We start from the raw sequence: 26,783 nt of genomic DNA, 5'->3' as shown, positions 1-26,783 counted from the left end.
TCTCACAGCCATATAATTTCTTCTGCTGAGCCTTATCCTGTGTAAAGAATATTATACATGCCTAACAATTTGAAAATAAAAGTACATTTTTAAATGCAATTTTTAAAGGTGCATTAATACCAGTCTTTTACAGTTGTAATGAATGTTACTTGTTCCTTCCAAATCATCAATTTGTTTTCACTAAAACCCTATTTTCTAATTAAAAGTTCGAATTAAATCTTAAATAAATGGTCATTCCCCACAGCTGGAAACCCCCTCGGAGCAATAAACTTCCCTAGAATCGTAATAGAATCATCAGACTCGAAAGCAATGACTGGTGGGAAGACTATTATAGATTCCGCCGTTTTAAGGTGACTCAGGCTATTTCTGCCACCTGTTTTAATAACCGTGTACTGTATTGGTTTTGTAGTTAACTTCTGTACATGAAAGTCATTACACTTTGTGTTTAAGTGTGAGGATACCCAACTGTAAAACAAAATATTCCAAGTTCACTTACACAACACCCCCATGGCAGCCTAAACAAGTACTCTGGAAGCTTTCAAAAAATGTTTTTCGTATTTTGTACAAACAAGAGGCAGCAATCTTCCATAGCGAGGACTGAGTAAACCTGCAGAGAAACCACGATTCTGGAGGCAGATGATACTCTGTACTGTGATTCTCGCTGCACAAATCATAACAGGATCATCACTGCCAGACCGTTTGGAAAGCCACTTAAGCTATCCCACTGTAAGGTATCCTGACTACAGTTTTTATCAAAGGGAGGGGAGGTCAAGAAGCTGGGCAACCCGGAGCTTCAAAAAATCACAATTCTTACTTTTTCAGGGGGTAAATAATAGCATTTAAAGCCCACTTGTCCAATTCTTACTGTATTTGCAGAGCCAGTACTTTATCTTCTGAATTCTGAAACTGCTATGATCTACTTTATGTTATAAAAACAAAACCACGAAAAACTCCAGCCTTAATGATTTCAGTACTTGAACCCTTGGTTCTTTTCCATCAGTGGTGTTACCTGCCTATACGTTTTCTTTTTTACCAGTGTCATCTGAAAGGCTCTGTATATAAGCATAGTAAGTGTAGTAGGAGCTTACTTTTTCTTGTCTCCAGAGGAGGCCTACTCATAGCAACCTCATCCCTGATTCAGACACAGGCTCCCGGGGTTTTCAATGACGGTGACATTTTGGAAGTATACTACCAAGTCTTTCTTCTGTGGTGCCTCTGGATGGATTCAGACCAGCAACCTCTAGGTTAGCATAAACTTCACTGCTTGCTTGTGATACCCAGGGACTTCAAGAGCACTAGGCTCTCCTTGATAAACGTGCAACTTTGGCATCATTTGTATAACAGATACATCTTAATCATTTCAGAGTTGGTCTCAAATCAACACTATGCCTAAGGCTCATGTCAGACTATGAAATACAACTAATTTCCATATATTCCTTGACCCTTAAGTATTAGTGAGCAATAATCCTGCCCTTTTAAAAGTCCAATAGATTCCTAAAATTCTGTTTATCTCTAAGACAAGTACTCAGGACCCCAACATTCGTTTTTAAAAATGGTTTCACCTCAGAGGATGTATACACGAGGGAGTAATACTTGTATCTATTTTGTTAGAGCCTAACCCAATAGAAACCTGTAACAATGAAGTTTGTTTTCCTTATTTTCCTCACCGGTTTGAGAATTCATAAATTCAGAGAGGTTTCTGTAATTAGTTCTGAATGTGAAAGGTGATTCTAGGTGAAACCTCTCAAGAGTAAACTGGCACAGGAAAAGGGAAAAACCGGTAAGCCTGAAAAAAGGTCAAACACCAATAAGGATACATTTATTCCGGTGGATAGGGGACATATAATTAAATTACCCAGTACCATCGGCTGGGACATCCTTCATACATGCACACACTTGATGTTCTCTCATGGATAGTAATCTGCGTAAAGCTGAGGTCACAGCCTGCTTTGTATCTGAAATACCTTTAAAGGGCACCATAAATAAGCACACCGGGTATAAAATGTGAACAAAGACTATCTTTAAGGGACCACCTATCAATATTGGTTAATGACTCTGTAAAGGGCTTCCCAAAGTTTGTGGGTAAATTATCTTTTAATTGCATGATTCCAAGAACTTTGTGAAGAAACCTATTTTTTAAATGGAAAGCAATAACGATTCTCCATCATTATGAGGCTGTATCTGGAATTCCTATATTCAGTGGCACTGGCTCACCAACTTGGGGGTAGGAGATTTGATTTTCTTAAAGGAAATAAAAATATGAGAGTCTGGATGGATTTCATAAACATTCTCAACACCCATCCACCCAAGCTCTAAACCAGTAATATTTCCACCAATCGATATTATAAGATCCAGAAATAAGCCATATGAATTCATTGTATAAGACAGGTAAAAAAAGTCTCAAAATTAGGTAAACAAACAACAGCTATTACCACTTAATGACATTTTATTGGCATATGACAATTTACAAGGGTCCCTGTTGCATTATACAGCAGACTAAGAGTTGTTTAGCCATCTACATTCATTCTTCTTGGTTAGTTTTTTCAAATTGTTGATTCCAACATTGGTATTAACTGTGACAAAAAGGAATCTGAGTAATTCCTTGAAGTAGACTGCAACTGGAAAACTATCTTTGCTTTATATCACCACGATGTTGGAACGTATGCACACCTAAGAAAGAACTGAGTCACACCTTCTTAAACAGCCTTCTTAATCCTTTCTGGTTCATTTACCTTCCCTTTAGCAAACAAAAAGGAAGTCTGTCAATGCAGCTATCAATGAGTTCGTATTTCCTGGCACTTGTAAATAGGTATCATTAGCAAAAGGAACCATTCAGCTTTTATCATGTCATCAAATATGGAGTTAAAACTATGATTTAATAAAATACAGGTTACTTTATTTCCTTAGCTCTGAAATAGAAGATCACAGCAACATGGAGAAGAGTTTAACTGCAAAGTTCTCATCCTCGTTCTGTGTACTATATTCTGGTAGGATACTCCTTCCTCAGTTTTAATTATTTGAGAGAATAAAAGTAACCAAATCATTTATTTATATTAAAACAATGCTTTTGCACTTAAAATATAACTGCTCATAAAGACTTGGGAAACTTTAATTCCCACATTTAAACCATTTCTCAGCAAATCTGCTTTATCCTACTACCTTAAGCAGAATAAATCAGTATCTTTTTAGTCATGCATAGAATGATAGCATCTAACCAAAGAGTAACTGTGAAAATAAAAGTGGACTGTAAAAAACAAATGGTCACCAAATCTTTCTTGTGTTAAGGGTACAGCACATAATTTCTTTGAAGCTATTTCCACCAAATTAAAAAATTCCAGAATAAGAGAAAATAGGGGGAAATCATGCAACACTAAGAATATTAGGATCATAAGCATAGCATATACTGGTGTTTTATGTTTCTCCCCTATCAGCTGCTTTTACAGGCTCCTGTGGGAATAGTGCAAAAAGCATTGCAAATGATCAAAAATGAGGATGCAGACTCATATAAGCTCAAGATGTCAAAACATTTACATGAACAGAATACACAACATCTCTATTTAATGCCAACATATTCAACTAATTCAGATGCTGGATTAACTAAGAGGCGTTTGGTTGTCTTATGTGTGCGTGTAAGCGGACAGACTTGGCATTAAAATTTACTATTTCTGACTTCCATTCTTTTAAGAGCTATCAACAGAAGTATAAAAGGTGATGCAATTTTGAATGGAAAGATTATCTACCTGAATAGAGAGCCCTTAGGAATAAAAAGAGCCACTTTACAAAATGAAAAGAAATAGAAGGGAAAAGTAAAAACCATTATAGAGTGCTGCTGCAACAAGCCTCCTCCCAGAACTATTTATTGGTGACATTTGAAAACAAGTTACTTGAAATACAAATGAACAGTTGTGTTCCAGTAGCTTTTCTTACAATTACACTACAAACTAATGGGGTTCTGTATTTGACATCCAAATAAATAGTTAAGATATGAAATCAAGTACACTGTGTTAATGTGTCGAGTTATGCAGGATCTATCCCTCTTCTAGACCAACAAGCTTTCAGTTTTGCTCTGAGTTTTGTCATTCCTAAGACATCAATAGGAATGAATGGGACTTTGTTTTGCAATGATTACTGCAAACCAGTTTCCCCTCTCAAAGCTGCCATGTGAATCTGAAACGACGACTCAAACCGTAAATAAAAAGGAGAACATGAGTTTTGAACCCCCATAGGAAAGGCTGCTAAGAATGTTTCTAGAACCTCCAGCTAATTCACAAATTATGAATTGTTTTTAAAAAAGTTTGTAAATCATTGCTTGCTTTAAATTTCATCGTTTCAATTCTCTCAAACGTTTCCATCTGTTAACAGTTTGTTCTGTGGTATACTTCAAAAATTCATCACCCTACAGGGGTAGTGTTTGCAAATGAAGAAAAAAACGTTACACAGACGTATACAAATAAAATAATTAATGTGGCCTCTATAAGCAATTTCTGTTCAGATTTATTTTTATGTAGAGCTAAAGTTTACTTCAGAATAAAACATTAACAAACAGGGAAGGAAGAGAATCAGAACTTTCACAGAGCAGTACTTGACCATATCTTATAGACAAAGCAGAATTACAATGTATGTAACAAAAACAGCAAAGTTTTTTTTTTTAGGTTGATAGTTACAAATATGGTACTAACAATTTTCTACTTTATTTCAGTACAATTTTCAACATACAGTCTACTATTTTTCAAGATATTTAAAGTCTTAAAACAAAATATCTACTGACTACTTGCAAACAGTAAAATTTAAGTGAATGCTTACATTCTTATTTGAAAACAAAAATTAAGTAAAAAAAATATATGATGGGTGCAAGTTCTGTTCTGTTGTAAGGTTACTCCAGATGAACTATTCCTAAAAAGAGAAAGAAAATAAAGATTAACAAAGATGCAGACAGTAAAAATGAACTATAATTATTGTTGTTAAAAATTAAGTAATTTTAATTTTCCCTTTAAATCCACACTGAAGAAAAGACTGTTCTTACTAATTAGCTGGCGTGTCCTACCTTTTCTTCTGTGCGTCTATCCTTCTTTTCTTCAGCGTTGTCCATGGTCTCCTCATCGTCTTCAACGATCCCATCCCCTTGGTATTTGTCATGAGTCCATTTTGGACTGCTACCTGATTTTTTGAAGTTAAAGCGCCCTCTGCCACGTTGGAAAGTGCCACGACCTCTTCCTCTTTTGGCCCAATAATCCACACCATCATCTCTGTCATCATGCTACAGAAAGGTTAGAAACAATTATGAATGAAATGGCTTTTTCTAAAGGAAATGATTATTTCCCTCCATCAAGTCATGGTATTAGAATTTTCTGAAGATTGAGTATGAGATGGGTAATATAACACTAAAACAAAACCAATGAAACTGTACTTTTTCTTCAACAAGAACATATTAAATAAGTACAGTAATGCAATGAAGGCTGCAATTATTTATGCAACCTCACCTGCTAGATTATCACACTTTCATGGATCTGAACTTTGCCCTTTCATTAATTTTACCCTATTGCCTGAAATGAGATAAAATGACCAACATTTCTCCCTAAAAAATTACTTTAATCATAAAGATTTGGCGCAAGTCTTACGAAAAAATATCACCATATTATCATAACCTGATGAAATAAAATAGTTGACATCTTAATTAAACCCCAGATGTAGATCAGACTTCAAAATTTTACTGGAGAGATTTAATCTAGAGCAGTATGTATGATAGATATCATCAATGTTCTAGGCTAGGGAGTTTCTCATGATGTTTCCCAAGAGTTAATACCTCAGCCTTCCTTCAACGTTAACTACTTTATCACATTCCAACCTTAGTTCTTCACTCTCCAAATATAGATGTTCCTTAGATTGTTCCACTAAGCAAGACAATCTGCAAATGTGCAAAGTGCTTGGCTTTGTGGACAGCTATACAGGAGCATTCCATATCAAAAGTTAAATAATCGAAAAATGCTAGAGGCACGCTTCCTGTTACCCATCTCAACTTTAAACTAAAGGTTCTAACCCACAAAGTGAAAAATAAGGCAAACCTTTAAAAGACAGCTAGCATGTGGTCAACAAGATGGTGTGCCACTATTCACCAACTATCAAAAATGCACTAAAACTTTCTTTTAGTTTAACGTGATGAGTACTCTTTCCAAAGCACATATACTTTAGATGGGCCTTCTCCTTTAAGCTGAGCTCAGCATACATATAATCAACACACTATATGACAGCATTTAGCAATTTCTAATCATACTTTTTCTAAATCATTACTAGATCACCAGCTAGAGGTGTGTGCAACTGAGATGAAAAACGTTGTGAACTATCAAGTCTAACTTTCAGAACATCAGATAGACTCCAAGTTTAAACCCCAAAGAAGCTATTTAAAGAGTCTAGAGCACACTGAACAATGCCATCAGTTACATGCTCCCATGGGATTGGTAAACCAAACCTAGTTAGAGTCTGTATTCACAGATTTATGGGAAGAGCCAACAGGTTTTCAAAGTAGACAACATGGGTTTAAATCCTAACTCTGCCACTTAATACCAGTAAGGCAGTATTCTGGGCACTTCACATGTATTTATGCATGTAATCCTCACAACAACCCTGTGAAATAGATATTGTTACTACTGCAGTTTAAAAAAAAACAAACTCAGGCACTGAGACACTAACTTGTCCAAGACCTCCTATGATCATCACCCAGAGACATGCCCCAGACATCCTGGGAGCAGGCGAAGACTACCATATCATGTAGCTTAGCAGAAAAAGCAGTGGCAACAACCAAACACCAACAGTAACAGAGCAGTTACTTTTAGCTATTCAGCGATTTGAAACTGGCCAGAGAGAAGTGCAGCTTGAAGATGAAACTTCTTCAGGAAGGTATTGCTGGCAGCTCCCCAGTAAGATTTTTAATGCTAAGTGTACTAATTCACAACCATCAATTCTTATCCTTTGAATAGCACTAAAATAAACAATTATGAATTACTGCAGCCAATTAGTATGAGGCCAGAGATGTTAGCTGTTTATAAAGGAATCCATAATCATGACAAAATATGCGTTCCTCGTCCTACAGTGATATTTTTCAAAAGGTTGACCTATCCCAGTCCAATCCTTAACCGATTTTCCCATCACGGATTTCTTTTCTCCCTCAAAGATAGTATCAGATCAATATTTAATATGAACCACTTCAGTTCTTTACTTGCTTTACCTCTTCATACTCATTCCTCCAGAAAATTTCGGGTCTTAAATTAGACTGATATCCTTCCTGGAGTACTAATTGCTGAAAACATTATTCTATTTTTGTGGAAATCCAAAATTTGAAATGGGAATCTGCAGAAGATTGTAAAATGAATGTCACAAGCAGTTTACTACTGTAGAAAGACTACTACAGTGTTTAAGAACTCAAGCCATGGGTTCAAATCTTACTACTCAGACAAGGAGCCTTTCAACAAGTTCACAGAAAAATTCCTTTTTTCCACAAACTTTCAAAAGCTTTCTCTTATTACTCTGTCCAAGCTTTTCACTTCAAGTGTAAAAGTAGAGTCAAAACCTCAAAGCACTCAGGCAATACACATGAAAACACTTAGCATGATCCCTCAGATAATAAATAATCAGTGAATGTTAGCCATTAATATTCATTATCAATGTTTTACCAATATGGACAAAATGTCCACATTAAAGAACCTAGCCTGTAATTCTCAACCTCATTTTCTCTGCATTACACCTGTTTCTATTTCTTTGTATTAATGTGAACAAATCTGATAGACATATGCATGTTTTACAGAGACGTTTTTAAATGTAGTGCAGAATAAACCAAAAAGAACTCGCTGCTATGGGGTTGACTGACTTATAGGGCAGGGTCAACCCTACCTATTATCTTTATGGGAGCAGACAGCCTCATATTTCTACTCTAAAGTAACTCGTGAGTTGGAACAGCCAACCTTGAGGTTAGCAGCTCAATGTGTAGGACACATAGAAAATGTTACTGCAGCTTTGCAGTGGCTAGATTCCTAAAATCATTTTCTTCTCGATTAGTAAAAAGAATGCCTGTCTATAGTAACCTGAGTACATCCCAATTTAAAGTACAAGCTATGATGTGCCAGGTTTTGAAAGAATGCCATAGAAAACGGTCTGGTCGAAGTATGTCAAATATGGAAATGTCAAAGGTGGTAAATAATATTTGTTATCTTTGTTCACCTTTCATTTCTTACCTTTTGACCTTTCATACTTGGTTATTGTGCCTGAAACGTTTTACTGTCACTTCCTTCCTCCCCCCATCTTCTGTGTTTTATTATAGCTTTATTTGTGATCTAGGAGTAACCTGTAGATGTTTTCCTCTAGATTTATACTAAGAATTATCAATTAGACTACTCCACTGCAGTTAGTTCACATTCAACCTCTCCTGAAGGGAATTTCATCTCCAGTCTTCTTCCTCCCTCTCTGTTCACTATTTTAGATAAATCCCTCCCTCATTCCCAACTAGTGGGTTCTTGAGTGAATCCTCATCAATACTACTTTCTTAACTTGTTCCAAATCTAACACCTTAGACCTTAGTTCAGACCTTCGATTGCTATCAAATCTGTTTTCACAATCACGCTTTTCCTAAACTCTTATTATAACTCAAATTTATTAATAAGGTTTACGGGCTTCCACAATCAGGTTCCAGCAGGACTTTTTAAGTCTTTACTTTCCCCAATTTATACAAACCATCTAAGTACCGAAGTCCCCTTTGTGCCAGCTTGTTTCACTCCTGCTGATGCACATGGCTATATCTAAAGATCAAAATTCAAGCCAAGTTTATCTCTGAAATCTTTCCAAATCACTCTCCCCTTTCCAAAAATCTCCATTCCTCCTTTTGAAAGTCAACCTATGTGTTTACAAGGTTTTATCACCACACTAATTTGTCAGCAGAGCATTTGGAACCACATTTGTCTTTCCATCTTTAGTACTTTAACACATAGCATAAACTGCAATTTCTGACTGAATTTTTCCATTGAAAATAGATACAATGTTCGAACTTTGTACTACAAAAAAGGTCAAACAAACCAGCATTTTTACTTTTCAGGTTATGGACTCAAGGGTCTGAAACAAGTATAAATTTCTCCAAGAAAAGAGCATTTCGAGCAAATATTAATTCATAATATACTCTACAAGGCATTTTAACTTTTTCAGATTTCATGACCATTAAAGTACCAAATAAGGTGGCAACAAGTGAGACTAGTCTCCATTTTCTAGAAAAATTAGAGACATCTTCAGAGAGTAGCTCTTCCTTCCTTCAACAGCACATACACCAAACTCACTGTCGTCCAGTCGGGGCTGACACCTAGTGACCCACCAGGACAAGTACAACTGCCCTGTGGGTTTCCAAGGCTGTGACCATTCACGAGTAGAAAGTCCCATTTTCCCCCTTCTGACATTAAAATTAGCACCCCAACATGTAACCACAACACCACATATGCCAAAGATACTCAGATTAAATAATATTCATAATAGCTAAATAGAGACACAAATCTGTAAATCCTGTATTTTCCTCAAGTTCACATCAATCTCTCTGAAATATGACTTCTCTGAAAGTTATGAGGGAAAAAAAAATGAATGCTTCTGGTAATGGCTTTGGACTTGTTTAAATCTGTCTCTAAGATGCAGGATGCTCTTGCCCCATGCCAAAAGGTGGGACATCTTGATCTTTGCCTAAAGAATCCCTCAGGTCCTCCACCACCTCTAGCTGCATCCCTTGTAAATCACTTCACATAGACAGGGAAACTATCTTCACCACAAAAACCAGATCAGTGTAATCTAGTAACTTCTTCACAAGGTGATTTTTCACCTTCCTTTCACGCCAATGAGTCACCAGCCTCCACAAGATCCTTAATTACATGTATTTTAAAAGGATTTCTCCAGTATTTTTGTTTTATTTACAGTCATATGATGTAAGGTAATGTAAGGTAAATCTAAGTCATAAGTTCCCACCATTGACACTGTCTTAAAGACAGATATAAAACTGTACAAAGAACTACATATGCAAACTACAATGTAATCATCTCTGAAGATGGCTGTCAAATCAGACATACTTTTAGCTTACCCTGGGTTAGTCAAGATAAACAGGGCTAAAGGGACCCACATGTTCAAAACTACAAAGGGTTTCCACATTAAGATGAGATCATCTCAAAGTGGTGGATGTCTGTACTTAAAAATGTATTCACCCAGTATGCTTTGAAAATTAAGGCAAACCAAATAAACAGATTTCTAAAACCCACCAAGAAGTACTTCTTGCTCTTTGGGGTATATTCTGGATCCCATTCCTCTTCCTTCGGTCTCTTTTGAAAAGTAGTATTTGAGTTGTTTGGACCAGTATTTGTCCCAGCAAAAACTCCTCTGGCTCTTCCTCTGCCTCTAATTCGAAACTGATTAACATTAACAAAGTTGTTTAGTAATGCAATCAAAAGGTACTTAGTTACATGCAAACTGTAATTTACTGCAGTAACAAAAAACATATTCCCTACGTTCCTCCCTAATTGCATAGCCATTGAGGATGGTAACGGATGGCGATTTTATACCACAAGCAAAAAAACTTTGGCCTACTCAACTTAAAAAAATTATACTCAACTTAAGCTTTAGAATACTGTATTTTCATGGCCTCAACTAATACTATAAAATAGTCAAATTAGTGTTTTTCCCCCTTTTACAAGAATTCTCCATTTCCTTTGATATCAATGGAGCCTCAAATGTTCAAGCACACCTGTCACCATAAAAGCAAATCTCTTTTTCCCAAATGTTAACTGAAGGACCCTGACAATCCCCACTGGACACTTGAAGGGTATGAATGTTAATGAAGAAATTAAAGCAACAAGAAGATGCAAAGCTATGAAGCCATTCATAATTAAAGGTATGCATCGCTCAATTTCTGACTGGATAATGTCCAGCTACATATGCATTCATGGTCCCATAAATTTGGGGGCTGGGGTTGTTTTTAAAAAGAAAGCCACTCTTTTTGTTTACTATCTCCTATTAATGATTTTTAAGACCTCAAAACAAGACTCAGTGGGTCACAGGTGGACGAGGCAGAGGACATGGCACTAGGTACAGGCTCTTGGGCTTTGTCCAGAGAGCAGGCAAAGCAGAACAGCAGGCAGAGCTGGGCTCCCTCAGCATCCCCCTTGCTCACTTCCACTGGTTCCTCTGGCCTGTTGGCAGTTTGACAGCAGAAGCAGCAGCAGCAATGGCAGCAGTGTCTACAAAGCCAACCCACTGCAGGCCCCCTGGTTTTAATATGGTGTTCACACCATGTCCAAAACTCATAAGCCCCTATTCAGAGAACATATTGATGTAAAGCGATGCATACCTACATAAAAACTTTATGAAAGCATAGGGTGTACTAATGTCACATAGGGAGAAAATACTCTGTAACTGAAATCCACATATAAAATAAACAAGGACATAACAGGCAAAAATGAAAATCAGTTGTAATAGAAATTTGTAAAAAAGCTGTTTTAGAAATATTTCTACAAAAATTAACTAATTTTACGAAACTGAAAGCCCCTTTCCCTGATTATTCAATGAAAAATCTTGGACAACAGCAGTTAGTAATCTCAAAATCAAGAAAGTAATCCTCCAGATCTCAAAGTGGACTCTCTTAAATGAATGTGACATAACTTCCTTCTTCAAAATTAATAGTAGGAGTACTGATCACATAAGAGACACTCTAAAGCAGGCATCCTCAAACTGTAGCCCGCCAAGGACATTTTATCCGCTCACTGGGTGTTTTTGCCCTGTTTTTTCACTTCAAAATAAGATATGTGCAGTGTGCATAAGGATATGTTCATAGTTTTTTAAAAAACTATGGTCTGGCCCTCCAACGAGTCTGAGGGACAGTGAACTGGGCCCCTGTTTAAAGTTTGAGGACCCCTGCTCTAGAGCATATATTCAACTTTTCTGATGTACACCACCACAAGGTAAAGTCCTACCAAGTGACCAAAGACAATTTCAGAACTTACAAAGGTTCCTCGTGGTCGGCTAACTCCTGAAAAGCCAGAGTATTCTTTCAGTTCATGGTGAGTTTTAAATTCTTCTTCTCGTTCTTTCTTACTCTCCTTTTCTTCTCGAGAACTGGGAGAAGAGGGTGATGCTGAAGAGGATGAAGATCGAGAATGATCTTGCTCTCTACTTTTATGTTTACTGCAAAATAAAGAGAGAAAATAAAAGAGTATGTGACTTTTTAAAATCACAAAGACCCTGTTGAATCTTATAACAAAAGGGATATTTTTCAAGTGGAAAAAAAAACTATCCCCTATTAAAATTAGTGCATATGTAAAATGACTGGGTGTTAAACTTTGACACAATCTGTTGCCTTTCTTCAGTATTTGTTTTCCATTACTGAAAACTATGCTAGGGCCTGCCAGTTAGAAACTAGCAGCAAAACAAACTTTAAAAGTTCAGTTCTACAATACTTTTAACTCTTTTACTTCATTGTATTTTAAGGAAAGGGAAAGCAGCATAGGAAAAAGTAAGAATGTTCTTAAGGCCAAGTTCAAAATGACTGACTGCAGTGTGTACACCCTGGGTGAGAACAGCTGGTATGGTTTGGCCAAAACACCGTAATAGAAATAAAACGCATATATGACATTACCAATACAAGTGATAAATAAACAGCAAGTGAAATCCACCATTGACCTAATGAACAGCAAGAAGAGCAATTATCTCTAATAATACTTTGTATTCCTATTATTTATTTGGCTTTATGATCAAATTTACATGATTCTAATATAACACCCGAAAGGTCATACCTGCAGTAACTCTTACCACTGCTAACAGTATCCATGGAAACATTACTTCGAAAGACTAGCACACATTGCCATTTCATAAAAACTAAACCGTCCTCCCCCCCGTATCTCATGTTAAAAAAACCACTAGATATATTTAAAATTCTTGTACTCTGGGTGTTATGAGTTGAAAAAGTGCGGAATCAAGCATAACGAACCAAAGTTCTTACACAAACTGTTTCTAGAAATGCACTGCATTGAAGTCCAACCTCCTGATGTAGCCTGGATAATAGGACACATTAATTTGTCATTTTTTTTTTCAGTGTTAGCTTGCTATTCCAAAGTTTTTGTCCTCATCCACCATTAGCCGTGTAAAAGACAAATACATTTTTGCTGTAAAACAAATAATTTTAATTGTTTAAATTTAAACATTCGATTACACAGTCAAAATTGAAAGCAATTAAGCTGACAATTATTAAAAGGCTAATTAGAAGCTAAAACCTAACTCAGACAGTTTTAACAATTACCTGTCCTCTTTGTAAGATTTGTACTCCTTGTACTCTTTTGGCGTTTTCTCCTGCTTTCTTGATCCACTGGATTCCCTGGAGCCCTTGGAATCCCCTCGTTCTTTGCTTCTTTCTTTTCTACGACGGTCAATGTCATGCCGAAGATCAGCAGAATCACACCTTAGTTTTTTATCTCCCTATAAAAGACAGATGTAAAGCACAGATTTCAGGGGAGAAAAAAAGCAAAATAACATTTATAGTAAGATTTTATGCCAATTTCTAAACTGATATTTTAATATCAGAAAAGAATGGGTTACAATAGACTACATTCCTATAGTTTTGGTTTAAAAATGTATTTAATGTTTTTACAAAGCATCTGTATATAAATGTTGTACAACTTGAAAGTTGTTATAGACTAAAAAGGGAGCATTTTAGAGGTTTTTGCTCAAAATAATTCCTAATACTTTTTTTAACAGCAAAACAATACAATTTTTCAACTCGACACATTCTCATTAATCCATCATCCCTCCTTCCAAGTAACTCTTTTTAAAATTTTCAATTATAAATAGCTGGACAATAATAAAAAAATTATAATTTTGGTTGAGGTACAGCCTTTCTGTCCTATAAAGTTAAAGAGCCCTAGAATAATGTTCTCATTACTTAAACCTCAATATTATCAATCTCTTTCCAAATTAAGTTGATCAACCCAACAAAAGACACTTCAAACGTTAAGTACTCTAATTTCCATAACATGCAAGTGGAATGTAACTCATGAAACCAACTGCGTTTGAATAGGGATAAAAACAAAGCCAGAGAGAGATTATTCCCAATCCTGTACTCAGTATCTTGGGCCATATACTGCCCTTTCTCAAGTCAGGTATTGCAACGGACATTAGTTTAACTGGGTCACAATTCACCTCCTTCTTGTTCCATTGCTTTTTCAAATACTATATAATTTAGGAAGATGGAAAGAGGCATCTAGGAATGAAGAGAAATTATACATCAGTAAGATGCTAAGCAATGTGGACATCCTTGCTAGTATTCAACAGTAAGAAGCATTTACTCTGGGAAGTGTAGGTGTAATATTTATAATCATCCAAGAACTGAAAGTATATATATCCAAATGCTATCAACTACTCATTTTTTTGCACCCAAAGAGTAACAAAGAAAAAAATCTAATCAAGAGCAAAAATTGCCTAGTCATATAGTATTACAAAGCCCACTAATGCAAAGATTACATAAGTGAAAATACTTTGTAAATGGCAAACTATATACACATTGATTATATATTATTAACATACATGTTAACTGTTAATTCAGAAAGATGAAGGATAAAAAACCATGTCGTGGCCTCTCATCCATCTATCAGTTACCCCTTTCTTCCAGATCAAAATCTGGTCTCAATTACTAAGAGAGGAGGTAAGAATCTCAATGTCAAAGCACATGAATAGACTAAATAGTTGGGAAAACAAAATTAATCGACATTCAATCCAAAGTATTTACAGTAAAAGCCAAAGAGTACTCCAATTTGAAAATCTATTTTTCCATTATCAGTATGTCTATGCAAAGCAACCACTTTCTTTGTAGTATGCCAAGTTAAAACAACGTGTACATTACTGTTGGCTGTTAATAATAGTCCAATTTATGAATCTAATTATTAAATACCTGTGCAGAACAAGCCATTTTTATTACTCTCATTTTTCTGATTAGAAAACCAAGATTCATTAAAGTAAGTGATTTCCCCAGGATATGAAATACTTAGAAAACTTGGGATAGGGAACCAACCAGTACTTACAAAGCCCTTTAGTCATTTTTTAATACAACATACAGTTGCTTTTTTTCTACCTTTCCCTGTAATTCTACTACTAGATGCCTTATGACTGATCATACAGACAAGTCCACGTAGAAAATTCCTATAGCTATAGCCTTACTTATTGATGACCTCATTTATGACAACAGTAGAAAGTACTACCTGACAAACTTGCCCATAACAGTATATTTATAGAAGTAACTAACACTGAGAGGTGTGGCAAGAGCAACACTAGCTGTGAAAGTTACAGTTCTGTGTCAAAGTGGCTGGGCTATGATTCTTAGTCATTTGACAAGTGTGTAATCTGGCAATTGTGTAATCATGTAGTCATCCTACTTTGTAATCCGATGTGGTCACCTCCATTTTGAAATAACATCCATTTTTATATAACTACTTGATCTTTAGAATCTAACTATGTCTAACCTAGGTGTATGTAAAATTAAAAGATAACAAACATTCCACACACCCCAACCACTGCATTCCATTCCATTCGAGCCCTGTTCCTGGATCCTACACAGCCTTCCTTTCCCCATTCACAGCTTTCCCCCATCCAGATTCCAATAGTGACAACTTATTTTCCCTAATGTTCATTTGTAAATCAGTTCTTAAAATGCTTTGTGCCCTCTGTTGCCAGGATTAAAAATACCAGTACCATGAGTATTACTACTACTTGTTCTTGGTGGAAAACCTAGAGATACTTTTTAGAATGAGCATTTTACTCTAAGGTTGTCTATTTCACCAAACACTATAGAAATCCCAATATAATTTCCATTCTTCGTCTAGTTAGATTTTTTACCTAATTCCTTTCACTACCATTTTGAAGCACTCTTGTTTTATTTATAACAATTCTTGAAATGTTAATTTCCTCTAGGAAGGAATGCTGACTACATTAATACAAACAATTAGAAGATATCTATGGACATTTTGATCTGTTACACTATAGTGCAATGTCATTTGAGAATAAGTTAACATGGAGAAAAAAGTACATTCAAAAACATACCTTTTGATTTTCTTCTTTAAAAACTCTCTCTTCCCCGGCTAAACGGGTATGCTTCCTCAGGGCACTTGGAGAGATGTCAATTCTCCTTAATGCAAAATAGTTATTTGTGGGTCACTTTGACTTTAAAGCTCCAGACATTTCTCAGTATTATCTATTTGTGGTAAAGAAATACTAGAGGCAATTATTTCTCCCCCTAATTGACTTACTTAGCATAATACGACTATCCAACCAATTTCTATTCATCAGCTAGAATAAAATAGGCAATAATCATTAAGAACAAATTAAAATGATTCAACCATATATTTATATATCTATAAACGAAACCTATGCTTTGAAAACACCCAAACTTCTAATTATCTAAAATGGAAAATGTGGTTTTAATTTATCATTTTAGATATCAACTTATCGAGTAATATAATACACCAGCACCCTCTATAAGCACTTAAGCACTGGATTATTTTTATTAGTCCAGTATTTTTACATATTCATCAGCGCATCTTTCTGTGCCTTCCCTTGTTAGTATCACAGGCAATCTTCAATTTGACTATCTTTCAAAGTTGAATTTTGTATATATAAAATTTTATTTTGTAGATATAAAAGGGGATAATCGTAGATTCAATAGCTTATTCACATGGCAATTCAAGTGCAGAGCCACAATTGGAGTGTAATTGCCTGGCGTTAAGCATTCATGTCCCTTTCACCATGCATTTTCATTTTACAACAGGCCTTCTGGGAGTGAATTCAAGCCTAACTATAGGCATCTATCTACCTTCTCCTACTCCACCTTCTCCCCACTCCCAACCCAAAAGGAATGGTAAGAATCTAATTCCATACTGTGACGTGACAAAAATTAACATTTTTAAGTTCTAATATCCAGTTTTAACCAAGTAACCTGAAAATTAAGAAGAAACAGTAAATTATAAAACTTTCATACCTAGAAATATTTATTTAATGGATAAATAAGGAGTAATCAAAGTTCATTGTTAAATTTCATAGCATACTTCCAATGTAATCTTATATAAACAGAGTGTTCCTAGCAAAGCATTTTTATATGCCATTTCAATACATACCTGTGTATCTCAGGGCTCTTTTGCCGGGCACTATGTTCTTCAGTGGCTTTCTGATATGATGTGAACCTCTCGTTTAGGGTCACTGCAGCTGATTTGAAGTATTGTTCTGTTGATTTAGGAGAAATACTGTCCTATTAGTTACTTTTACTTTAAAAGAGATTTTGCACTTGTGACAGAAAGCCACGTAGCAGGTAAAAATAAAGTTCAAATGCTCAAGAGACCTAGCAGAAGAGAACCAAGTGTTACATAGAATCACTACCCTTTTCATTTTAAATTCTTGTAATACTGAGAAAGCGCCAGTGCAAAGTGCCTCACAGGCCCCTCTCAAAGCCATATATAATCCAAGGACCACAAATTAAATCAACAGTCTGTAAACCACTACATACATCATCAATCAATATAAAAAGAGACAATGGATGCCCTTACACCCGAATGAACCATTGAAGTTACCTCAAGTAACCATTTGCAGAACACAAAAAAACACTGAATTAACTACAAAGCTGGCTTCTGTAAATAAAACTATTTCAAGAATTGTGTTGATATAATCCATAAAAAATGGATTTAAGAAAAAAACTGAATACTGTCATTTCAAATGGGTAGATATTTCTTTAGAATCAACACTCATGAATTATTCCAAAAGATCTGGCATCTTGGCAAACATGACGGCACATTTGATATTGTTATCATGCCTTTCTTTAAGTAAATTTTAAAATTATTACTGTCAGTACTGATTAGTTTTAAATCAGTTCAAGAGATAAGCTAAGAAATGTAAAACGGACGTATAAAGTCATGAGCTATGAAATGTTACATTATGAAGCAAGCTATCTGCTTAACAGGTCAACATACATCTGTGTCAACTTACCGCCCAATATCCAGCAAATGTCTCATAACCAATCATTAAAACTTGTAATGGCCACTACAAGGGTAGTGCCTCAATCATAATTCCATGAAACCCAGGAATTTGAGCTAGTAACTCTGTTTTTATGCCATTTTTGCCAGGAAGACAGAAGATTCAACTTTGCCTGTATCTTTCAACAGCTATTTTACTTTGAAACATGGATTTTGCCATTTCAAAACATATTCCAGGACCTATTTACAATGAAAAAGAAAACATCACTGGGCATTTTCAGCTCTATATAAAGTAAGAGCTGTTCAGATCGGTTGCACAACATGAATAATGAAACGTAACTTCAGTTCTTTTAAAAAGGGAAAAATAAAAGGGAAAAATATTTTTATCAAAATGTGATCTCAAAATTCAGCAGCAAATTATAAAATGGGGACAAGTCCAAAAAAGCAAAAAATGTAAAAATTTAATGTTTCATATTTCCTTTACCATAGTAATAGGGTCATAAACTGGTTCTCAAACCTATTTAAAAGCCAAGTAACAAAATTCTCTTATGTTATCATGTTTAAATAATTAACAGTAAAAAAACAGTATGTATTGGATATATAAGTGCACAAAGAAAAGGTTCTACTATGATAATGAATTACTCATGTCAAAAAATAAAAAATTGGGGGAAAAAAGGAAAGATGAAGACCAACAGCCACAAAAGGTTCCAGGAAAAGAACCTAGTAAGTTGTCTTTTGAAATTTTAAACACAAAGGTAAAATAAAAGGCAAACAAAAACAAAAACTTGACCTAATTGCCCAAAATGTCATCCCTTAAAATTTTTGAAATTACGTAATTTTGAAACTAGAAACACTTACTAGTGAATAGAAAAGGACTGCCTTCAGTTAAAATGAACACCCTTATCTTTAATATCTGAAAAAAGTCATCATTAACCACTAATAAAAGTTAAATTATAACCTACTCACTCGTCATCTAGTCACTATATACTTTAAAAATATCAACATTTCTGGTCCATTTACCATCATTAAACAAAAAGCTAAGTATGATAAGAAGTTGAAGCAGCACATGAAAACATGCTGGGAAGTTAATACCGGTTTTCCATTAGTTTCAGGTTTCTTTAGAAGTTTTAGGTAATTCTTAGTAAATAATATTCAGCAACAACCACTGTGTTTTGAATCTATGCCAAGGGCACACTACACCAAACACTAGCATGCAACAAAAGATAATCCATAAACATTCTGCACTTCACATAAATCAGGTACAGCGGATGACACACTACAATATAGACCGTCTGCATTAGATCTACATCATGTTTCCTTATAATATAGATTCTTATGGCATGTTTTAACTCTGGGTAGTGTTTAGATCACCTTTTGTTAAATACCTTCATGAATTTCATTACTAACTAAGCAAGACTAATTTCTCTTTCATGAGACTGTTCTTAATCAAAATTTTAAGAGTCCTTGCTTGTGCATCTACTCCTTGACGATATTAATAACTAACCCAACTACTACTCTTTAGGGTTTTTGTCTTTACTTTCCAAAAAAAAATGTAATTCACAATACTAAGCATACCTTTAACATGATGAACCAAGGACACAATGTGTTGAATAAACGACTCTGACGTGCTTTTGCTGGCCTGTGGCAACTTAATGTGGTCAAAGATGGACCGGAATTCTTGCTCCTTCTTGACAGAATGGACAAGTGTACTAGCAAGTAGCCTGTCTTTAGTCAAGGAAGCAGGTCTGGAACGTGTAACAAACACAAAAACAAAATATATCATTGGTTTCAATCCCAAAATGCTATGTTCAAAACATAATATAGCTAACTAGGATATTACCGGTAACTCCCCACCCATAAGTTATTATTTACTGAGCATCAATGTGGAATTCATTACCTGTTAGAATCATCAAGAGGAACGGGGGCCATTTTGAGTTTGACTTCAGGGCGATGAGAATCGCTGGCTATCATTTTGATCCTAAGTGGGCTCTCCTCTCTGAAGGTAGACTTTTCTCGTACATCCAGATTCTTGTGTAGAGGGGGACTGTAATCAAAGAGGTCTTTGAGCTTTTCAGACTTTACCTGCTCAGGTGACTGAGTTTCTTTCTTTACTGTTATTCTCTCAGAACTTTTGTCGTCTTCCTTGTGCTTATCTTTTGTGGTGCTAGGCCTTTCCACTATGTATCCAGTCTCTTTAAGTTTATAGTTTTTTTCTTCTCTAAATCCATCACTTTCTCTATTGCCTTTTAGTGAAACTTTAGACTTGTACTTGGGTCCTTCCTCCTCAGCATTCCGGTGAGATGTAGTAGCAAAATTTTTACCCTGATCTGCAAGGACTGACTTCCTGAACTGTCTATAATCCTCTGTCTCCTCTGTGTCATCCCCTTCTGAATCATTAAACTTCTGTTTTCCAGACTCTTTATCACTGAAGTAATCTAGGGCTTCCTGATCTTCCCATTCTCCCTCTGCCCTCCCTTTCTCTGATCCTTTCTCCTTTGGAGTCTCTTTATCCCTGGTATTACCCCTATCAAGCAGGAATACTCTAGACTCTTCATCTGTGAACCTGTAAATAATAAGCAAAGAAGAGGGTGGTAACTCTGGATTGCATTCACTGCAGATGATCCGCATGCTTAAATTTGTTGTCCAACATCACAGGACCAGTAAAATAAAAAGTCCTACTGAAAAATGCTTTATCAAGCCATGCATATAGAAGTGATTGAAAATGTACAGAGTACATTACTGATTTTCAAAGTAAATTTACTTATTAGGCTTCCTGAAATTTCAAAAGCCATGCTCAAAAATTCTTATATTTAGTCACAGACTACGACTCTGCATTAACAAATGCAAATTTCTACAAGGGCCGTACAACTTACAATACAGCCTAAATTTAATTTTTGGCACTTAGAACCATTAATAGAAACATATGTATTAGAATTTTTCCTTCAATCTCCTAAAAATTTCAGACTGTTTCATTTATTAATATACACGAGTGATCACAAAAATGTATTTCAATGAGAATGTTTTTAATATTCTTTATCTGAAATCACAAAATAACTCATATACATTGTTCAAGAAAAAATCATATCTGCCAATATTAAGTTGAAACAGTATCAGTTCAAGAAAAAATTAAGTCTAGTAGATTGTCCAGTATTATACCATAAACAGCAAGTTAATCACACTAGATAAACAACCAATTTTCATTATGCTGTTTACCAACTCTAATGAACACTTAAAACCTGAACACAAAACACCTATCCATATCAGTTCATCAGGTGAGCAACATCTTTTCTTAATCAAATGAATAAAAATTGATAGCTGGGCTATTTAAAGTACCACCCAAGTAAGAATCGCATCATGTAAATTTGTTATTTAGGTCACATTCAAGAAGGGATGAGAAAACAAGCTTTTTGAACTCGCAACATTTTAAAATACAATCTGGAATGACAGTATAAAAAAGGAAATCATGAGCAAAAACCACTAGTTAAATGTATACATACTTCAATGAAATGTAGTCTTACGAAATTCAATTATAAGTATCAATAGTATTGCCTAACATTACTTTATTCTTACCTTTTTAAGAACTTTCCAGTCTTTGCAGTGTCCTGATCTCCACCATCAGGATAAAACGAGGAACGCCCTCTAGCTTCATCTCTTGGAACATTTTGTGGTGTGATTGTCTTTGCAGGGCTTCTTCGAGAAGGGATGTGATGAATTGGACTATTCTGAGAAGGACTGTATCGACTAGACCCATTTCCAACGGACCCAGACCCAGACCTTTCAGGACTATGCTGAATGGAATGTGAATGCTGAGAGGGGGTGTTTTTTGCAGAGTGGACTGTACTGAGCATGGGGGCATCAGAGCAAGAGGAGCTCTGACTAGGTGGTGTAGCAATAGGTGAAGGACTATGGGGTGATCTGGGGCTATTATCATAAGCTGAAAGGCCAGCCCAAATATCACCAGATGCGGCTGACTTATTAAATTCATCAACAGATTCAGATGGGTCATGTTCAAATGTATCTTTTGGTTCCTCCTGTGATTTACTTTTCAAAGGACTCTCTTCTTGAGGCTCCCCTTCAGCTTTTTTGGTTTGCTTTTCCTGAGACCCTCTTCGCTTAGACACAGGTGATTTGCTATATGGGGATGAAGATCGAGAAGATGATGATCTTGGAGACCTAGAGGATCTATATGACCGGCGAGATCTGCTTCGGGATCTCTGCGAAGAAACAGATCTTCTTTTGGGACTTCTGGAACGTGACCGGCCTCTTCTAGGACTCCTAGAGTGTCTTCTATTCCAGACAGGTCTATAGCCACCTCGATGATATCTACCTCCTCCTCCTTGATAATACCCTCTACCCCTTCCTCTGTACCCATAAGGTCTTCTCATTCCTCTATTATTTCTGTAATCTCGACGATAATCTCTAGAATAAATGCGATCCCTACTACGAGATCTTGAATATGTCCTGGAACGAGACCTAGAACTAAAAATGAAATAAATATCAATGCAAGAAAAACACTTCCATTCTACCATTCTAAAAATTGCTGAGTAAAACATTTAAGTAAATTATAAAACCTAACAGTATACATGAACAAATCCTCAGACAAAAGAAAAAGCTAGCATTTTCAATGAAAAGAGCTTCGTTTCAAAGGTCGATACTGAAAATAAAGGACCTTAGAAATGAAAGCTCAAAAAAACAGGGCGTGGAGGAGAAATCAACCCATCTAACTATGAGACAGATTGTAAAGCATAGTGTATCTATGAAAACATTAAATTTATTACTATTAGAAGAAAAAACAACCTGAATGGTCAATTTAAAACAAATGAAAAAAATTTATTGAGGAGCCCCCCACTCCCCAATCAAAATGAGAAACTGAAAAAAAAACATATTGTCTACTGTCAAATAGTTCTGTGTTATCTAATTAAACTCTTGATTAAGCTTATGGATAAATGCAAAGAAACCCACCAAGTATGAGCACAATGTAGTAAGAATCTGAGACAGGGAGTCAGGCTAACTGTATTCAAATAAATACTCTATGCTATTTAATTAGTTACAACTTGAGCAATTCTCAACTTCTCTAACACTAAAATGAGGATAAGGTTCATTTGAGAATAAAAATTACAGGATCAGTATTCGGTCTATAGAATAAGCACTCACTAAGTATTAACTGGCATGCTCATCAAGATTAAAATACTTAAAATTACATAAATTCACCTGTATCTCTTCTTTCTAGAGTGTGACCTTGATCGTGATCGAGAACTAGACTGTGATCTAGACTTTGATCTTGAAGAATGGGATCTAGAATTTGACCGACCCATCTTTTGCTCCTAGTCAAATGAAAAAGTAAAAAAGGTTAAAATTACAACATGATTATAAAGATGTCATTCAACATTACCATTGTCCTCAAATAAATATTTAGAAGATCATCAATTATCCCTACTAAAAGTGTATTTTCACCTGTGTGGTCGACCCTGTATACTGAAGACAAAGATTTCTGTGCACTGCCCCACCTATGTGCCTTAAACCAAAAAGGGAGTAGCTGCAGAAGCCAGAAAGAACAGTATCAGACTGTAGCAACATGTTAGATGTTATTCCACGCCCAATACAAATGCCTACCTCTCCTGAAAAAGATAAATAGCATCAAAGTATTACAAATAAGGAAGCTGAAACAAGGAGAATAAAATGGCACATTACTATAGAAAAAAATAAACCTACCAGAATGTAATCATAGGCACTTTATGACCTTGCAAAGGGACTAAACTGAGCATATCAAATACATACTATCTCAGTGGTTCTGGCTGCGTCTCCTAGGAGAATAAGGCACTAATTCTCTGAACAACTAGAGCTAGCGTTCACTCACTCTCACACAGGAGCATGACTCTGCTCTCAGCTATCATGACAGTAGAATGAAAATGTGACAATATCTAGTCTCCTCTAGCTTTCTGGTAAGAAGATGAAAAGAAATAAAGAAATTAGATTACTGCAAGACAGATATATATTAGAACCATGAAGAAAAGAAAACTGGGACCGTGACATGTTTTTTAAACACAACAGTACAAAATCAGTAACAGTACAATTGATTTATAAGATTTGCTTTCTATAAAACTATTAAATGCAATATACATAAGAGGACTTCAAAAAGTTCATAGGAAAATGTAATCAAAATATAATGAAATTTTCCCAAACTTTTCGAAGCCCTCATATATATAAAATCATTGCACTCCATTCCAAATTTTCAGTTTTTCAATGATCCTTAAGTATACTTTTGCTACAGATACCTACTCTCAAATTTGTACTTTATTACTATAAATTGTTTTCCTAAAATTCAACTATTAAATGTTTAAGTCTGTAATTCCCATACATTTAAATCATTTTTCCTACAACCCAGTAATTTTGAAGGCCTCACTTTATCTAAACTTTGTTTACTATTGTGAAATAGCCATCTGTAAGAACTGAGGTATGAGTATCATTTGCATACTTTCTCCTTAAAGAACTTAAATGACAAAGTCAAAGGTTTCAGATAAGTATTTCAAAATAAAACATAACTTCCTCTATTAGACAAACGAACACCTTTGTCTTCTACTCTTATTCTTCTCCTCAACCCAAGTAACCAAGAAAGACAAAAAGAACAAACTGTAGGTTTGGAATTTTTAAAATGTGGGATAAGACCTGCAACAGGCATAAAGCAAATTTAGGAGTTAGTACAGGGAGACCTAAGAGAATACAAGACAAATTTAACAACGCAAACTCTGTAATTTTATTATGACAATGTAATGAAACTGATAAAAAAATATATTTTCATTTTGAAATATATGTGGACCTTTGGGGAATTTTTGATAGTTTATGCTATTTGCTTTCAAAATACTGCTTCCCCAGTTTTACTTATATAACTTGCATTCGGTACAGTTCAATTAACATCAGAAATTTGAATTCTTTCAATTCTGAAATACATGGACACACTCTAAGAATTAAACCTGGACAGCAAATGGTTTTGTGGCTCTCAGGGAAAGGCAAAACTGCAATTAATTTTTTTAGAAAGAAATACTTTCAAGGCACTAACGCTTAGAAAAAGGTGCTGGGCTACACTTATAGGTCTAAAATCTGTTCTTATGTTTCCTAAGCTTACTGAAACTAATTTCTGGTAGGTGATTCATAAATTTTCTAGGTTTTTCAATCCGGAACACCTTGATTAGGAAGGAAAAAAAAAAAAAAAAATCGTTGGGGTAGAAAGATAGATTCAAGATTTCACTCCTCAGTACTTCTTACAGCACCACCATCTAATCAGTATTACCCATGGCACCATTAACTAAAGCCTGGGGTTGGACTGCTAATCCAGACCCCTCCCCAAACAGATTCAAAGCCACCAGCTGCTCCATGGGAGAAAGATAAGGTTGTCTTCTCCCTTAACAGCTTCAGAAGCTCTACATAGAATGAATCAAAAACAACTTGATGACAGCGGGTTTGTTTTTATGGTTTGTTTTATCCACTGGTCTGGTACTTGGTGAAGACAAGAACAATGCCTTTTGACTTTTTATTTACTGATATCCCAGGTTGTAGCACAGCTAGAGAGATATATAGGCAGAACCTGGGGAAATTTCTTTTTAAGCAACACATTTTCTATTACATTGGCACACCTGAAATTTCAAAGTACATACTAAGAAAGCATATTTGTCCTCTTACAACAAATATACTCAGCTAAAAGAGCTAACGTGGCCTCTGCCATTATACTAACCAAAGCCAAAGCCACTGCCATCAGGTCTATTGCAACCCATAGTGGACCAAGCAGAATCGCTCCATAGGCTTTCTAAAGCTGTAAATTTTATGGAAACAAGCCCCACCCCCACCCCCGTCTTTCTCCTGGTGGGTGTTTTAGCCACTGCACATTCAGGGCTCTATGCTTCCTTAGCTGTGTGACTTTGCGTATAATTCCTTAAACTTCTTTGTAACTCAGTTTCTTCATCTGTGAAATTAAAGAAAATAACCATGCTTCATTTAACTGTTGAAAGACTAAAATAAGTACATGTAAAATACATTTAATAAAGTATGGCACTCTTCTTGTTTAGGGAAAATGTGTTAGACAAGTATGGTATTTTGTTTTACTTTTAAATAGCTTGATGTGTGTTTCAAGTCTTAATATTGAAATGAAAATAGATGCAGTAGACAGACTTTCCTAAGACTAACTTTTAAAATATGGTTTACGTCATAAAAGTCACTAAAACCAAAAGATTTCAGATCACATCCTTTCTAATCATTCAATATGAATCCTTTCTTTAGCAGCCACATTTTCCCAAGTAAGTCAAAATTGAAAAGTAAGTATTTACCTGGAGCTTTATTTACTCAGGACCAAGCAATCAAGTGAAGTCTTTGAGATGTGTCAAATTCTTCCTGGAGACAATGTTCTGAGAAATTAAATTCTAAATTCAAATTCCTAGCAAAAATAAAACGAGGTTGATTTAAGGTTAATTGTGTCACAAAGCATCTCACTGAGTACTTCAGTAAATGCTAATAACAGCACTTATGACTTATGGGTAGAGAAAAGTGAATGAGGGTATAGCAAACGTACTAACCATTAAAAAACCTCAACTATTCTTTAAAATTACAATACGTGGTAGTATATCATGAAATTGACAGCACCATAGCATGTTATCGTAAATACATGAAATAACTGTAGCAATTTGGGCATCTGAAAAGCAGAAGTTATCGTATCCTATCAGGAAATTCCTAAGTAGATAAGCAATGTCATCTGAATATATGATATACTCACAATGCTGCAATTTT

The 26,783-nt window shown here is 35.4% G+C and overlaps 1 protein-coding gene across 5 annotated transcripts; it reads right to left on the bottom strand.

Moving 5' to 3' along the window:
- Nucleotides 1-2,428: 2,428 nt before the first annotated feature.
- On the bottom strand, nt 2,429-26,783 carry BCLAF1 (BCL2 associated transcription factor 1). 5 transcript variants are annotated; one of them, XM_045294666.1, is made up of 12 exons: nt 26,327-26,720; nt 23,220-23,332; nt 21,579-22,487; nt 19,906-20,571; nt 19,584-19,753; nt 17,160-17,265; nt 16,090-16,174; nt 13,301-13,476; nt 12,009-12,189; nt 10,272-10,418; nt 5,045-5,257; nt 2,429-4,893 (listed from the first exon to the last, which is right to left on the bottom strand). In XM_045294666.1, exons 2-12 carry the CDS (start codon nt 23,321-23,323, stop codon nt 4,888-4,890), a joined length of 2,763 nt encoding a protein of 920 aa, XP_045150601.1. In that variant the 5' UTR covers nt 23,324-23,332; nt 26,327-26,720; the 3' UTR covers nt 2,429-4,887. The 5 variants fall into 5 exon arrangements, 4 of the variants coding, with proteins under 4 accessions (XP_045150601.1, XP_045150603.1, XP_045150602.1 ...); XM_045294668.1 differs by having other exon boundaries at nt 19,906-20,052; nt 26,327-26,712; XM_045294667.1 differs by lacking the exon at nt 10,272-10,418 and having other exon boundaries at nt 26,327-26,771.

Source organism: Echinops telfairi, unplaced genomic scaffold (assembly GCF_000313985.2).
Source record: "Echinops telfairi isolate 266 unplaced genomic scaffold, ASM31398v2 ScPeMD7_3533;HRSCAF=4204_0, whole genome shotgun sequence".
Taxonomy (NCBI): domain Eukaryota; kingdom Metazoa; phylum Chordata; class Mammalia; order Afrosoricida; family Tenrecidae; genus Echinops; species Echinops telfairi.
Note: the sequence above shows the minus strand (reverse complement) of the source record. Positions and strands in the feature narration are given on the sequence as shown.

Coding starts and splice junctions, on each gene's coding strand:
- BCLAF1 (XM_045294666.1), bottom strand. CDS start 23,323: ATGGGTCGGTCAAATTCTAGATCCCATTCTTCAAGATCAAAGTCTAGA. Junction 17,266..19,583: donor CTTGGTTCATCATGTTAAAG/GTATGCTTAGTA, acceptor CTAAATCAACAG/AACAATACTTCAAATCAGCT. Junction 13,477..16,089: donor TTAAAGAAGAAAATCAAAAG/GTATGTTTTTGA, acceptor TGTCTTTTATAG/GGAGATAAAAAACTAAGGTG.